Source organism: Poecilia formosa, unplaced genomic scaffold, assembly GCF_000485575.1.
Source record: "Poecilia formosa unplaced genomic scaffold, Poecilia_formosa-5.1.2 Scaffold236, whole genome shotgun sequence".
Taxonomy (NCBI): domain Eukaryota; kingdom Metazoa; phylum Chordata; class Actinopteri; order Cyprinodontiformes; family Poeciliidae; genus Poecilia; species Poecilia formosa.
In genome coordinates, this window is record NW_006800175.1 from 254,319 (window position 1) to 267,920 (window position 13,602).

Below are 13,602 nucleotides of genomic sequence, written 5' to 3' on the forward strand. Positions count from 1 at the left end.
TGAAAAACAAAATGTTCCGGGTGGTTGAATATTTTGGAAGCTGCTGCATAAAATCCAACCTGCAGTGATGACAAAAGCAAATTAAATCTTTAATTTTTAAGTTTAAAGCATGACGGCACGACATCATGACAATATCATGATGTCGAATTAGCAAATCTACCGTTTGCCTTCAATAAGCAATAATGTATAAAATATTACACCATATCATGATTTATTTAAGAGTTAATATCCAAATATGTAGAAGCAGTGAGTAATAAACCTACAGAGGAACAAACCTGACCTGATTAAAAGCAGCTCATAGGAACTGCTGATTATATGCAATAAAGATATTGAGAAACTTCAACAACAACTTGTTAGCTGGCTTTTATAAATGTCAAATTTAGAAAAAGAAAAAAAGGCTGAACTTTTGTTTGGTCATTGTTGCTAAATTTTGATTTTACAAACTATTTTCCAAAAATCAATTGTAGTTCTTTATGCAGTCCTGCACAAAGAACGCAAAAGAAAAAGTCTCCTTTCTTCAGCAGCATGCAGGAGATCAACGCATCACTGACAGCACAGGCTTGAAAGAGATGGAAAATGTCAAATAAATGCATTTATTTTATATAGTGCATTTGTGCCCCGCTCTTAACGTTACCCTGGGCAACCGCCCATATCAATAACCAGCAATATGTAATAGATCAACTATTGATTTTAAAAGTTTTAGAACACATTCAATTTATTTTAAAAAGATCTTTAAATAGCTTGCTCACCTATTTGTGAGCAAGCTTTATTGTTAAAAGTTTTATGAAACCATTTAATTCTACTTTTAATTTGACATTGGCTGCTTTTCTAATTTGTCTAATTTTGTTCCCACATATTTCTGTTCCTCGCCATATTGATCAGGGACTCGAACTTTACGCCAAGTAAGATTCAATGTAGTAGAAGTAAGAAATACTGCCACCTGCAGGTGGAAGTAAGCACTCTCGATCATTTCTGAGGAAAATTTCCTACAAGCTCACGATTGATTATGTATTAGTGCAAAAAATCTTTTGATTTTGTGTGAATTTCCATGGATTTTCAAGAAACTGGAGGGACTGACTACACAACGTACCACACCAAAAATTTACTAAGTATGACATATTGCATACCGTTTACAACGATGGCGTATTACAACCATTGTAGTTTGGAGAATTTTTTTTTTGAAAATTTCTGCCAAAAAACTCAGAAATTAATTACAGATATTTTCTAGAAAAAACAAGGAAAGTCTGAAAAGTAAAAAAACTGCTAAAAAAAAAACCCTAAAATTTTGAGGAAAAAACTGAGTTTCAAAAGTCCTTTTTTTTTTTTTTTCTTTTCAAACTTAGAAATTTCTCATTTTTTACACAAAAAATTCTGATATTAATCTAAAAATTAAGAAAAAAATCTAGCAAATTTGCAACTTGGAACTCAGGTGTTTTTTTTAAGTTTTTTTTTTCTCAAAAATGTCAGAGATTAATTTAAACATTTTTTTTTCTAGCAAATTTTCGACCCTGAAATTTTCTTGTTTTTCTAGAAAATTTCTGAGAGTTGTTGGCATAAATTTACTCATCCTTTGTTCTATTTACAGCGGCTCTAATACGCCATTACTCTTACACAGCGCCAACATTTTCTTTTTTTCTTGCAGTGCAGAATTTGTTTTATTTTTTGTCAGAGAGGACTGCAGCACTTTGTGAACCAGTAGTTCTATCAGCATGCCAAATACTGCAACAAACCCACTGCAGGGAGGATTAAATCATCCACAGGGGAATAAAAAAGAAAACACAAACAATTTGCTAGTTTACACTGTCTGAAAAATACTTTGCAATAGGAGTCTGGTCCCCTTCATGCCATGCTCCAGGCCAAAGCATGCACTACTTCAGTCCAGAGAGGGGTCCCCTCTCAACTTGCATACGTTTGGCCAGACTAGTTCATTCAGGGGGGTTGCTGGGCTCAGGTAAGAGGCTAAAAAAGGCCAGAGTCATCAAAAGAAAGACAAGGGGCATGCAGCAGCAGAATAAACTCCTACTTTGATCCAAGCGTGGGATCTGATTGGGGCTCTCTCATGTCCATCTGCCTCGCCGGCATCTCGCTGGCTCCGGGAAATCCAACTGGCTTCCTATGAATTGGTGAGGATTCGAAGGTTGTCCGATTAGTGTTATGGCGAGAAACATATTTACTCAGAGCGGGGAAACACCTGTCGAATCCTTTTTTTTTTCTTTCTATCTTTAACATAAGTGTGTGTTGGACGCGTGTGAAGTTCAAGGGTCTGTTAGTAGGTGCAAACTCTACGACTGGGACAAGGCCAGGCTGTGATGGGAGAGGAACTGTGTCCATGCTCGTGCAGCGGAGGAGGACCTGGGAGGCTTCTTGCTCATCCGAGGGACACGCTCATTCAACAGAGTTTCTCAGAGAACCAAAACAATCATGCTTCACACACAGAGACAGACAATACACTGATATATGAGATCACAGGGTGGATTCGAACTTGAGCGGAAATCTTCCCTCTGGTTCAGCTCATAACTTGTTGTGATGAACATGTGGTGCAGATGAGCACATCATGCATACTTTAACAGAAAGAGGAACCAACAGCTGTGGAAAAATATAAACGCTTCCGTTTAACTCGGTGCTTTGTGCAAACATGAATGGCTGGTTTGAAATTGTACCATCTAAATGAAGAACATTAAGGTAAAAACACAACATTTCTTGGACTTAAATATAGTTGAAATATGTCCTGAAGTTACATTTTCATGGAGAAATGCATCCAGCGTCCTTATTCGATATACAACTGAAACAATTAATCGTAATTAATCGATTATTGAAATCATCGCTAACTAATTTAGTAATCAATTAATTATCAGCTGGAATATAAAGACTCAAATAAAGACCATTTGCTAAAAGAACAAAACACTCAAAGCAGCAATAGAGCAAAGACCGTAAAAATGTTATGTACCGATTTTCTCAAATTCTAAGCGCCTATTGCTTTCCAATTATTAATCAGTTAATCAAAAAAAATTATCATCAGGTTAGCCCTACTCTGTATTATAGTTGCAGATATTTTCTCTAACACATTATCCTTGAGAACAAAATGTTCAATTTAGGGTTACAACTAATGATTCACTGAATAGTTGAGTAATTTATCAATCATCATGACGATTAATTGATTAATCAGGTAAAAAACTTTGGTACATTCTGCAGATATAACTATGCCACCTTTTAAAATTTTAAATGCTAAATGTACATATTTTGTACAGTTTTGACTTCCTGCTGAGTATGCTATTCTTTCAGCAAAGTTTTTTGTCTGTATACTCTGCTAACAATTAATCAATTGTGAAATTAGTTGGTGATTATTTCAATAATCAATTAATCACAATTAATATGATTAATCGTTTCACCATAGTTCAGTTGCTACAGCATATGTGCACCCATTAAGAATTAATTTGTGTTATTCACGTCATCTGTCAGTGATGATAATCTTTGTATTGATCGTGGCCAAAATAATGATCGGTAATACTCTCATGTTTAATGGAGAAAAGTTTGACAAAGGCTGAGTTGTTTTGCCAAAGGGACAAGACGTTTATTTGGAGTTAAGGTGAGGCTCTGAAATCTAATAACGCTGTAAACCACAGAGACAGAAAATCAATTTAAGGTAAACCCGTTCAATTTAAATCAAAGCACCAAATTTCCAGACAAGTATTTACACAACAAAGCCAGCCGGGGTAAAAAATAAAAATGCTTCCATCAGCAGCAACTTCGGTTATAGCTCAGACCCAGAGGGCTCAGTGACATTGCAAACACAGGTGGTCCGCCCTCAGCTGGCAGCAGCGGAGGTGGAGCGCCAACCTGTTTGCCAGCAGAAGAACGCTGTCTAAGAGACAAACGACACAAAGACACCTGGACGGGTCACATTGGCGCATTGATCAGACGCTCGGCAGCCAGACATTCTGCTCTGGGGGTTCAGTAACATTTCCTCTAAAATGTTCGACAAGCCTGCTTAATTGTGAGTGGATCAATCGAGCTGCAGATAGTGAGAGAATGAAACGGAGAGGTGTGCGTATTGATTGTCTTTCTAATGACCACACCTGACACACTGCTGTGTGTCAGGTGTGTGTGTTTAGGCAACTGGGATACAGATGTTCAGGTGTTAGACGAATTAAACCCTGCAGATGCAGAGAGCTTTGTGTGGACCGCCTCAATGTGAAGGAAAAGTGGGATCCAAAGAAGAAAAAATCCTTTTTGAGACATAAAGTTCAATCGCTCGTGCACAGCAGGACACAGAAGAACAAAGCAGTGAGCAAGAAAACAGAGGCAAGATAATAATAAGAAGAGGGAGAGAGCCGATGAGCGAGTGCGAGAAGTGGAAACAAAGACTGAAATGGATGCTGAGACGAGGCGGACAAAAACCCATGGTTTCACATCTCATCAAGTTGATTTTTATGCTCCGAGTTTTTACAAAAATCATGGCGTGAATAATTGCAAATACTAAAAATAAGCAGGGCTGCTTTTTGATTTCTCCATCATTCATGCTTTTCTTCCAGATGCAGAGACTTTCTCCAGCAATCTGTGTTTTTATAACCACTCAAATATCAAAACTTTTAGGACACTACTTCTACTTTTTATAGTTTTTAAAATATTTAACTTTTTTTCACATGAAAATGGAGTAGAGATTAAAACACCTTTTGCTCTTTGAAAGCTAGATAATTTCTTTAAGACGAAGATTATTGAGCAAAGAAGGGTTCTTTATAAATTAAAAAAATTAATCATGACAACATGGTGTCTTCAGTCAGATGCTTTTTCAGCAATGTTGTAGTACAGACTGCTACAGGAGATCATTCCTTACAGCCATCAGCGTCTACAAGGACTCTGAAAAAAAGTTATAGTATGAATTGCAACAAGATTTAATTTCACTGTAGGAAAAATAAAGTACCATTTCACATGTTTGTGCACAATTCATATCAGATATTTTAATGCTTAAACTCAAATTTTTGGGAATCTTGGTTAGGCAAAGTTTCCTTAATGATGACTGTTACTAATTCTAGTAAGACAAATTACTGTGATCTGAGGCATTCAGGAAAAAAAACATTATTCATGCCAAACGTCATCGTTTGAGAAGTTTCAAAAGAAATCAGCGACTGCAATCAGTGGTTGCCAGGAGCTGCAACAGGGAAACAAAAAGTAAAACAGAAAGCGGAAACAGCAATTCACCAGGGATTTTCATGCTAAAAAGAGACAAAAAGTCAGGAGGAAGAACTTCAAAACAGCCAATAACAGCAGAGGAAACTGTAAATAAATAATTATTATTACATTAATCAGATTTTTGTCATTTTTAAAGAGGCATAACTAAATATTAAAGCTACATTTTTGATCTTCTAGTAAATAATCAGTTTCCAGGAAGTTTCCTGATGGATTAATGTCACAAGATAATTCCTTCAGAATGAATTTCCAGTGAAACCATAGCTATTGTTGCCTTTAAAACCACACAGAAGCAGACAAAAGGTATGGTATGGTATGTAAGCCATGCAGCTCGATTTAAATCTGCACTGATTTCAGACTCACTTCCTGGCGCGGTTCTGCACGGCCTGCTGCTGCTGCTGCTGCTGTTGCTGCTGCTGTTGCTGCTGCTGCTGGACCTGCTGGGACGGGGCAGGCCGCTTACGACTTGGCTCCATCACTGGGGAGGGCAGGCCGGGCCGCACTGCCGGACTCCCTCCATACGGGGGGCCAGGGGGCCCCATGGGGGCTCCTTGGTGGGGCATCCTCGCTCCAGATGGCATGCCAGGACGCTGAATGGGGGGGGATGCAAAACGAAGAGGTCAAACAAGTGATATTATCTTTAGTGTTTATAATTTATTAAAATAACATCAGTAATGAGTTGGGCTGGGCGAACCGGCTGACTGATATGCGTTTCATAGCAGTCGATATCAATAATTTTATGTTTTTTTTTTGTTTTAAATATCTAAAATTCAGCCTAACTGGTGGAGTGACCTTTCCTCTTTGTTTTATTCACTTCACGCTGCTGTGTGTTTTTTTAAACAGTTATGAGGCACAGTGGCAAAACCTTAAACTGCTGCTGTGCAAGTTACTCAACAGGGTGTTGCTAGGTAACTACAGAATGAGTGAGTTGCTAGGCAACCAAAGAGTGAGTGAGTTAGTTAATTCCACCAACCTAGCTTAGCTGGCTGTGAGAGGCTGAACAGCGAAAAATTTTCCTTTGCCTACATCTCCCAGAATGCTTTGCGGTTCTGAGTCACAGTGAAATTATTGAAAATGTATCTATTGATATTGACCACGTGTCTATTACAATACATATTATTGACTTATTGTCCAGTCATACTAAAGAGTTACCAAACAACACTGCAAAAACATAAAAACTTAGAAAGTATTTTTGTCTAGTTTCTTGTGCAGATATTTCAGTACACATGAAATAAGACAAAACTGACTTATAGCAAGTAACTTTTCAGGAAAATATAGGAGCTTGTTTTCGTTCAATAATTCCTTAATATTGATGAAAAAAGTTTCATTGACAGATTATTTCACTTAAAATATTATTTCCAGGCTATAAGAAAAATAATCTGCCAGTAGAACTAGTAAGTAATTTATTCTTGTGTCATTTCCTTGTTAGGTCAGTTATACTTAGTTTCTGCAGTCAGTTGGTTTGTTAACTGTTTTTTTTTTTTTTTTTTTTTTGTCAAAGTCCATTTTGTTTCTCTGAACCCTTTTTTATGAGATCCAGTTTTTTTTGTAAATATATTCTTTTGGATTTTAACTCAGTTCATCGTATTCTTAATAAAACACATTGACTTCTGTGGTTGCATTGTGGCAAAATTTGAGAAGTTAACGGGGTACAGATACTTTTGCAAGGTGCTTTTAAACCATATAATGTAACTGGGGTAATATGCAGTCAACTGAGTTCAACGACAGAGAAAAGAAAACAGCAGTGATTTGTCTTGTTTGTTTCTTTAGAGATAAAACAATACCAGAAACAAGAGGAACTGCACTGAGACCTTCGTTTTCGTCTCGATCTTTTGATCTCTCACAACACAAATACGGAACTAAAACTGTAATCTAAAATCGCTTTCAACCCTCCAAACATCTCCCTAATAATGCAAACAGTCTCCCACGTTGACTTCCTGACGGCGGGGGACAGCTGGGTCTCTCACCTGTTCCTGTCATTCTCATGGCAACAGCTGCCCCCCGCCTTGGTTTATTGTCTGAAACCAAAGCACTGTTTGCATGAAATAAAGCAAGTGTCTACCCAGAGCACAGACCTCCGGCTGTTTCTGTTCAACTACAACAGATTGAGGCCGCAATGTCCAATCCTATCCAATTAAACTGTTTTTCACTCCAACTTGGAGCACGAGATAAACTGGGAGACCCATCTATGACAACGGCTGAAAGACCCATCACGCGTTTTATATCAGTCGATATCGATAATTATTGATTAGCTTTTTGTTGTAAATATGTGAAATGTCACCAAACTGGTGACATAAACTTTTGGGTTTTATCCAATTTTCATTCCACGCCCTTTTATATTTTTAAGCAACTATAAGGCACAATGACGGAAGCTTAAACTGCTACTGCGCAAGTTAATCAACAGGTTGTTGCTCGGTAACCAAAGAATGAGTGAGTTGCTAGGTAACCAAAGAATGAGTGAGTTAGTTGATGCCACCATCAAACCATTGCTAGTTGAGCAGCTAAAGAGTTTTCTCTGCCTACATCTCCCATAATGCTGTGCGGTTCTGGATCAAAATTCAGTGGATATTATATCAGATATAGTATTATTGATATTGATCATGTGTCTATCACAATATATACTGTTATTGATTTATTGTCCAAGCCCTATTTATGGCTAAGCTTAACCTTCTGATTTTATGTCTCAGTATTTTTTACATCGTTCTTCCTTCATGATGCCATCTACTTTGTGAAGTGCACCAGTCCTTCCTGCAGCAAAACACACACACACACACACACACACACACACACACACACGCACACACACACACACACTCTATATTTCTTTAGATTTAATAATTGTCATTTTGTTTACAAAATTAAATTTTACTTTCCTTTGACTGCAGAACATACCTCCAAAAACAGAGTATTTGTTCCTCAGTTTATTTACAAAATGTAACTGAGATTTTTATTTCACTTTTAGCATAGTTTGACAACATCTTACCAGCTTTCATCAGTCTCTTCAAGGTCATTTTTCACACAATTCATACCAAAGATGTTGATCTCTGAGATAGTGTTTATACTTCAGGCAACTGAAAATTGGTCGATTTTCACACAAGAAAGCAGTGTAATTGACTTGATTAAAACTTTTAATCGAGTTAATTGCAGGATCTGTAATTAATCACATTTTACCGAAAACAACTAATGGCAACAAAATAGGAAACATTTTCAAAGCAAAACCCCTTTCTGCTGCTAAATAACTAACTATATAGACATACAAGATCAACAACAAATATATTAATTGTTTTAAATTTCTTATTTAGCCATCATATTGATGGCTAAAGTACAATTATACCCATTCAGCACAACATAGTCCATTGATTGGAGGACAGGAAAATGCTACTGCTTGGAACATGAATGAGATTAAGTACTGCCCAGTGAGAGACCAATTAGCAGTGGAAACATTTCCCTGAAAACACTGGACCATAAAATTGCGTACCGAACCACAGCGACCCGCTCAGTGGAAACATGTCCACTGAGAATCTGTGCAGAGTTATAAATTGATGATCTCAATCTGATCTGACTGAGCTTGAGATTGTTTTGCAAAGACAAAAACCTGATATCCTTTTTCTTCCACTATTACATTAAATCCAAGAAAAACACACTGGAGTTATAACATGAGAAAATACAGAAACGTTTGAGTGATGTGGATAGTTTGCAGGCAAACGCCAACACTATTTTAACTGATTAAAACTACCAAAACAAAAACTGAAACTGAGATAAAAACAGTAATTAATGGGAAAAAATGGAATTCACTGGAACTATATTGTGTGTTTATATAACTAACCAAAATATACTGAAACTATAGATACAGTATCCTTATTTTTTTGTGTTTATGAGTATAGTTCTTAACCTTTCAAACTGATGTGAAATTTATTTATTTTTTCCCCCCCACAAAAGCAGTTTATGTCAGTTGTCGGCAAATTACGGCACCCCATGCTCCTCCTGATGGCACTTGCGCTATTCCGCAAAATGGCGACGACAAAAGTCAGTTGGTTGTTCAAAAATAATATAATACATTTATTGAGTATTCAACATGGTATACATAATCACAATACAATGCAATACTTTGACCTTTTGAATTCTGCATCAAAAAAAGTATGGAAAAAAATAAAATCTAAACTAAAACTAGACAATATTCAAGTAATAACTAATAAAAACTAGCAAACACACTCTAAAAACTAATTAAAACTAACTGAATTAGACAAACAAAAAGTCACAACGAAATAAGACCCAAAACTGTCATAACCCTGGCACACACACGCATCCAAAGTGATCTTTAGACTCTCCACAAACACAGTGAAAACAAACAAAAACACTAAGAACCAACAGTGAGCAAACAAACAATATTTCATGACTAAATCCATATAGGTGTTGGGAGAAAATTTGCCACTACAAACAGATTCTGATGGCATAATGAAGGCAGACATAACGTGCTGCCATTGAAATGGACCAGGCTGAGATAACACGTGATAAGAAGTCCAAACAGACGTTCCCGTCACTCTGACTGGGAGTTGGGTCTGTAAGGGGGGAGGGGATGTGGCAACCGAGAGGCGTCTCCGGACTGGAGGGGATAAAACAGCATATGGCCAGACGTCCTCCTGCTCCAATGTTGTCACCTTTCTCAGTCTTTAGAGTCTACTCTCATGGATTAGACGATGAAACAGGGATCAGACGGGACCCAGCAGACAAGCGGTCATCAGGACAACCGCAGCCCAGCAGATATCAGATACAGAAATCCATAGCAGGATGATGTAAATCCACACAAACACACAATGAAGGCCCACTCTATAATGTGACCTGCTGAACTGACTCCAACACTCGCCCAGGGCTCCGTCAGCCGTCCAGCGATCGAATCTGCCATGTGGACGGCTATCTGAGAAGTGTGCTGGCATCTCAGAGAGGCTGGAGGGATTTAGAGAGGCCAAACTTAACCCACGCTGTCTGAAAGCACAACCCAACGAGCCTCTCAGTCAGCTACAGAAATTCACTACAACGTTTCGATTTTTACTCTGCCTCTTTAAAGAATTTATTTCTTGCTTATGAGTTAAAGCTGCAGTCTGTAACTTTTACATCAAAAAAAAAAAAAAAATTTTTTACTTAATTGTTGAAACTGTCACTATGTCCTGACAGTATGAGACAGATAATCTGTGAAAAATTGGAGCTTCTCTGAATTCATCCAATGCTAGCTCTGAATAACCAATCAGAACCAGGAGGCGGGTTTTAGCGCTGTCAATCACAATCCCAATCTTGCTACACTGAAGCTAGCGTAGCATGTTGTCAATGCCCATACTAGTTAGTATGGCCACAGATGACATAGAAAAACGGTTCTCTCCAATATTTGCACATTTAGCAGTACGTTCACAAGGTTGATTGACAGCACCAAGACTCTACCTGGTTCCTATTGGTTATTTTTTAGTCTGGAGTGGTGCATTTTGTCAGAGAGTAATTGCAGAAAGTTTTGCTTTTCAAACTGCATTTTAGGCAATAAAATGGAATTAATTATTTGTTTATTTGCATCTATTAATGTATTTCTAAAGTTGTACATAACAAGTTTATGTAGTTAGATGTAAAATCTGCAGAATATGTTACATGTTTTTTTATGCAATTAATTGTCGGAATTATCAATTACTAAAATAATTGTTATTTGCAGCCCAACATTTAATATAATCTTGTTGAATATTTTGGGTTTCTATATAAAAGTATTACAAAAAACTAAGTGCATTTTCCTTTAAGTAGATGCTGAAAAATACAATATAAATAAGTTAATTTTGTATCTCAATGCTCCCATTATTGGGAGGCGATTGCATCTTAAGCAACAATAATAACCGACTAATTAGCTGTTATTTTTTTATTTATCACTTTGACAGCCACACACATCTGATGATGAATCATTAATTTGTGAAAATGTTCAATTAAATGTTTGTCACTTTCATGAAATGATACTAAATAATGAAAAATGCCTGCAGATTGATTTAGTATGTTTAAATTATTTATTTTTTCTTCTTAAGACGTTGACCTCTAATCATGTAAAACAACAGATAACAGGTTTGCTTGAAAAACTACTACTACTTAAATAAGCCTTTTAGCACCTAATTTTACCAAACACAAAATAAAATAAATAAACAAATAAAAATCAAAACAGGCCTTCAGATTTACTTTCTTTGAATTGCTCATTTGTCTCGTTCTATAATAATTTTGGTACAAATTGTGTTCTAAAACATAAAATTGTTATGTTGCCTTTATCCTGCCTTTCATGTTCCTTATGCTGGCAATTTAAAGAAATTGGCTTAACTTTTCAAACTCACCAATCTCAGTCGTTTTTTTCTTTAACTGTTAGTTTGGATTAAAAATTACTTTTACGTTATTTGGGAAAAGTTCACCATCTCCTGAAATGTCTCTGCCAATTCTGTGATGAGGACACAAAATAAATCTCCCTCCAATTAAGGTCAGACAACAACCCATGAGCTGGACCGACTAGAACAAATTTATAAAACGGGAACTTTAAATGTTATTTAAATCAAGAAAATTACCAGGTTACACAACTATGCAGGTGGTTTTATGAGTTGAGATGAGGTTTCTGGACTCATAACACATTTCACGAAGAAAAAAAATTCAACAGAAACTGCAAAATCCAACCACATATTTCACACTAAATGACAATTTCTCTGGTAAAAAGTAATTTCAGAGAAGTCTGATCATGGCAAGGTCTTTGGACTATTGTGGATAATTCAAGGTAACCAGCACATTGTGCTTGGAAAGTGAAGTGGATGTTGAATTTCTTTTATTTTACTTTGCAGACTAAATTCCTGTCACAAGGTTTGTGCATATGCTGATATGTCCTAACAAGCTGATTGATTTGCATGGTTAAAACTCCTCCGTAGGTAGCTGAGAGCTACGATTCACATTCTTTTTAAGGTTTGCAACAAAGAAAATTTAGTCTGAGAGAGTTTTGTAGAAAAATGTGCAGAATGTTTCAGACAACACAGCTACAGAGTTTCGGTTCATGTTTTGGCTTATCGGAGTTTCTCACAAAGAGCCCTGGAAGGATTTTTCTTACAACCTGGCCCTAGCTGACCTTCAAAGCCAGAGACAGCTGGGAGGTAAGCAAGATAATGAGAGAGGGAGAGGAGGAGGGCTCAGCCTACCCATCAGCCATTGAACCAAAGCTCAGTCAAATCCTGCTGGAGCTCTACAACCTGCAGGAGCTGAAACTATAGCTCTGATTGCTATATTTACAAACGCAAAAAAACATTTAAATCTGCGTTTTCTGCCTCAAAAAGCATTTCTCCTTTGCTCATTTCAGCCATGAAAGGAAATGAGACGTCATCGCTTGCCACAAGCTGGCAAACTGTCCCAAGTCCTGTCCCTTGGGATAAATGTCCCTCCATTTTGGAGAACACACACCAAAAGGACCTCCTGCAACTTTTATAACAAGTCTTTTCCATCTTCAGATGTGGGGGGGAATAAAGACAGGATGAAGGAGGAAGACGAAGGCATGAGAGAAACGTAAGCAGAGGGAAATATTTGGCTTTGAGCAGCCAGAGACTCATCAAGGTTAATTGGTCTGTTGAGAGGACACGCTCATCTGGCTCATCAATCACCCAGGTCATTGTTTCCTAAAGTGTGTCTGCAAGCTTCAGTCCCCCAAAACCCTTTTAATGACTGCTTCTGTCAAAGACACAATGCCTCTTCTGGTTTCAGTCTATAAATCAAGCTGGTGTCGCTAAAGCTGACATCAGCATCGATTAAAACTGAGCTCAGTCTAAAACTAGTTGTACAAGTTGAGATGCTTTTGTTTGTTTCTTTGTTTTAACCTCTTATACTGAAGGAGTATTGCAAAATTTAGCTACACAAATTCCTATCTGATGGCTCAAATTATTATCTGAGATTCTGAGATGTGATCATGGCAAGGTATTTGCACCAATACAACATTATCGAAGTAATAGCAAAAGTATTATTTTCTTAATTTTGTATTAGCCTGTTAGCCATAAAGTAGAATAAATTACAAAATTTGATAGAAACTACTAAATATTAAAATTTGAGAAGCAGAAATGTTATTTATGTAGTCCCTGAATGATCAGATTTTATTTTATACAAGTAGCAAACTTGCTTTCTTTGTTTGATTTCTTGCCAACATAGAAATCAGATCACATGTAAATAACATCATTGTAAAGAGTTGCAGCTTAATCTTTTAAATGTATAAATTAATAAAAATAAACCACAATATAATCAAGAAGTACTTTTGATGCATCTGTGCTTTGCACACTGACTTCTTTCAAATGTAATACATTAAAGAGGAAATAGGGGAAGCAAATTAACAAAAACGGAATCTTAAAGTAAAATGAAATGGCAGCAAATATTTTGTACACAATA

At 36.8% G+C, this 13,602-nt stretch overlaps 1 protein-coding gene across 6 annotated transcripts in view; it reads right to left on the bottom strand.

Moving 5' to 3' along the window:
* The window catches only part of smarcd3b (SWI/SNF related BAF chromatin remodeling complex subunit D3b), a 48,601-nt gene that overhangs the window by 15,729 nt on the left and 19,270 nt on the right, over positions 1-13,602 (bottom strand). For 4 of the 6 annotated variants that reach the window (XM_016680194.1, XM_016680195.1, XM_007569086.2 and 1 more), the window contains exons 2-3: positions 5,551-5,777; positions 2,024-2,113 (exon numbers count right to left, since the gene is read on the bottom strand). In XM_016680194.1, coding sequence (XP_016535680.1) covers positions 2,024-2,113; positions 5,551-5,777 — 317 coding nt within the window. The remainder of the gene's footprint in view (positions 1-2,023; positions 2,114-5,550; positions 5,778-13,602) is intronic. The other 2 variants (XM_007569089.2, XM_016680196.1) reach the window with 1 other exon arrangement.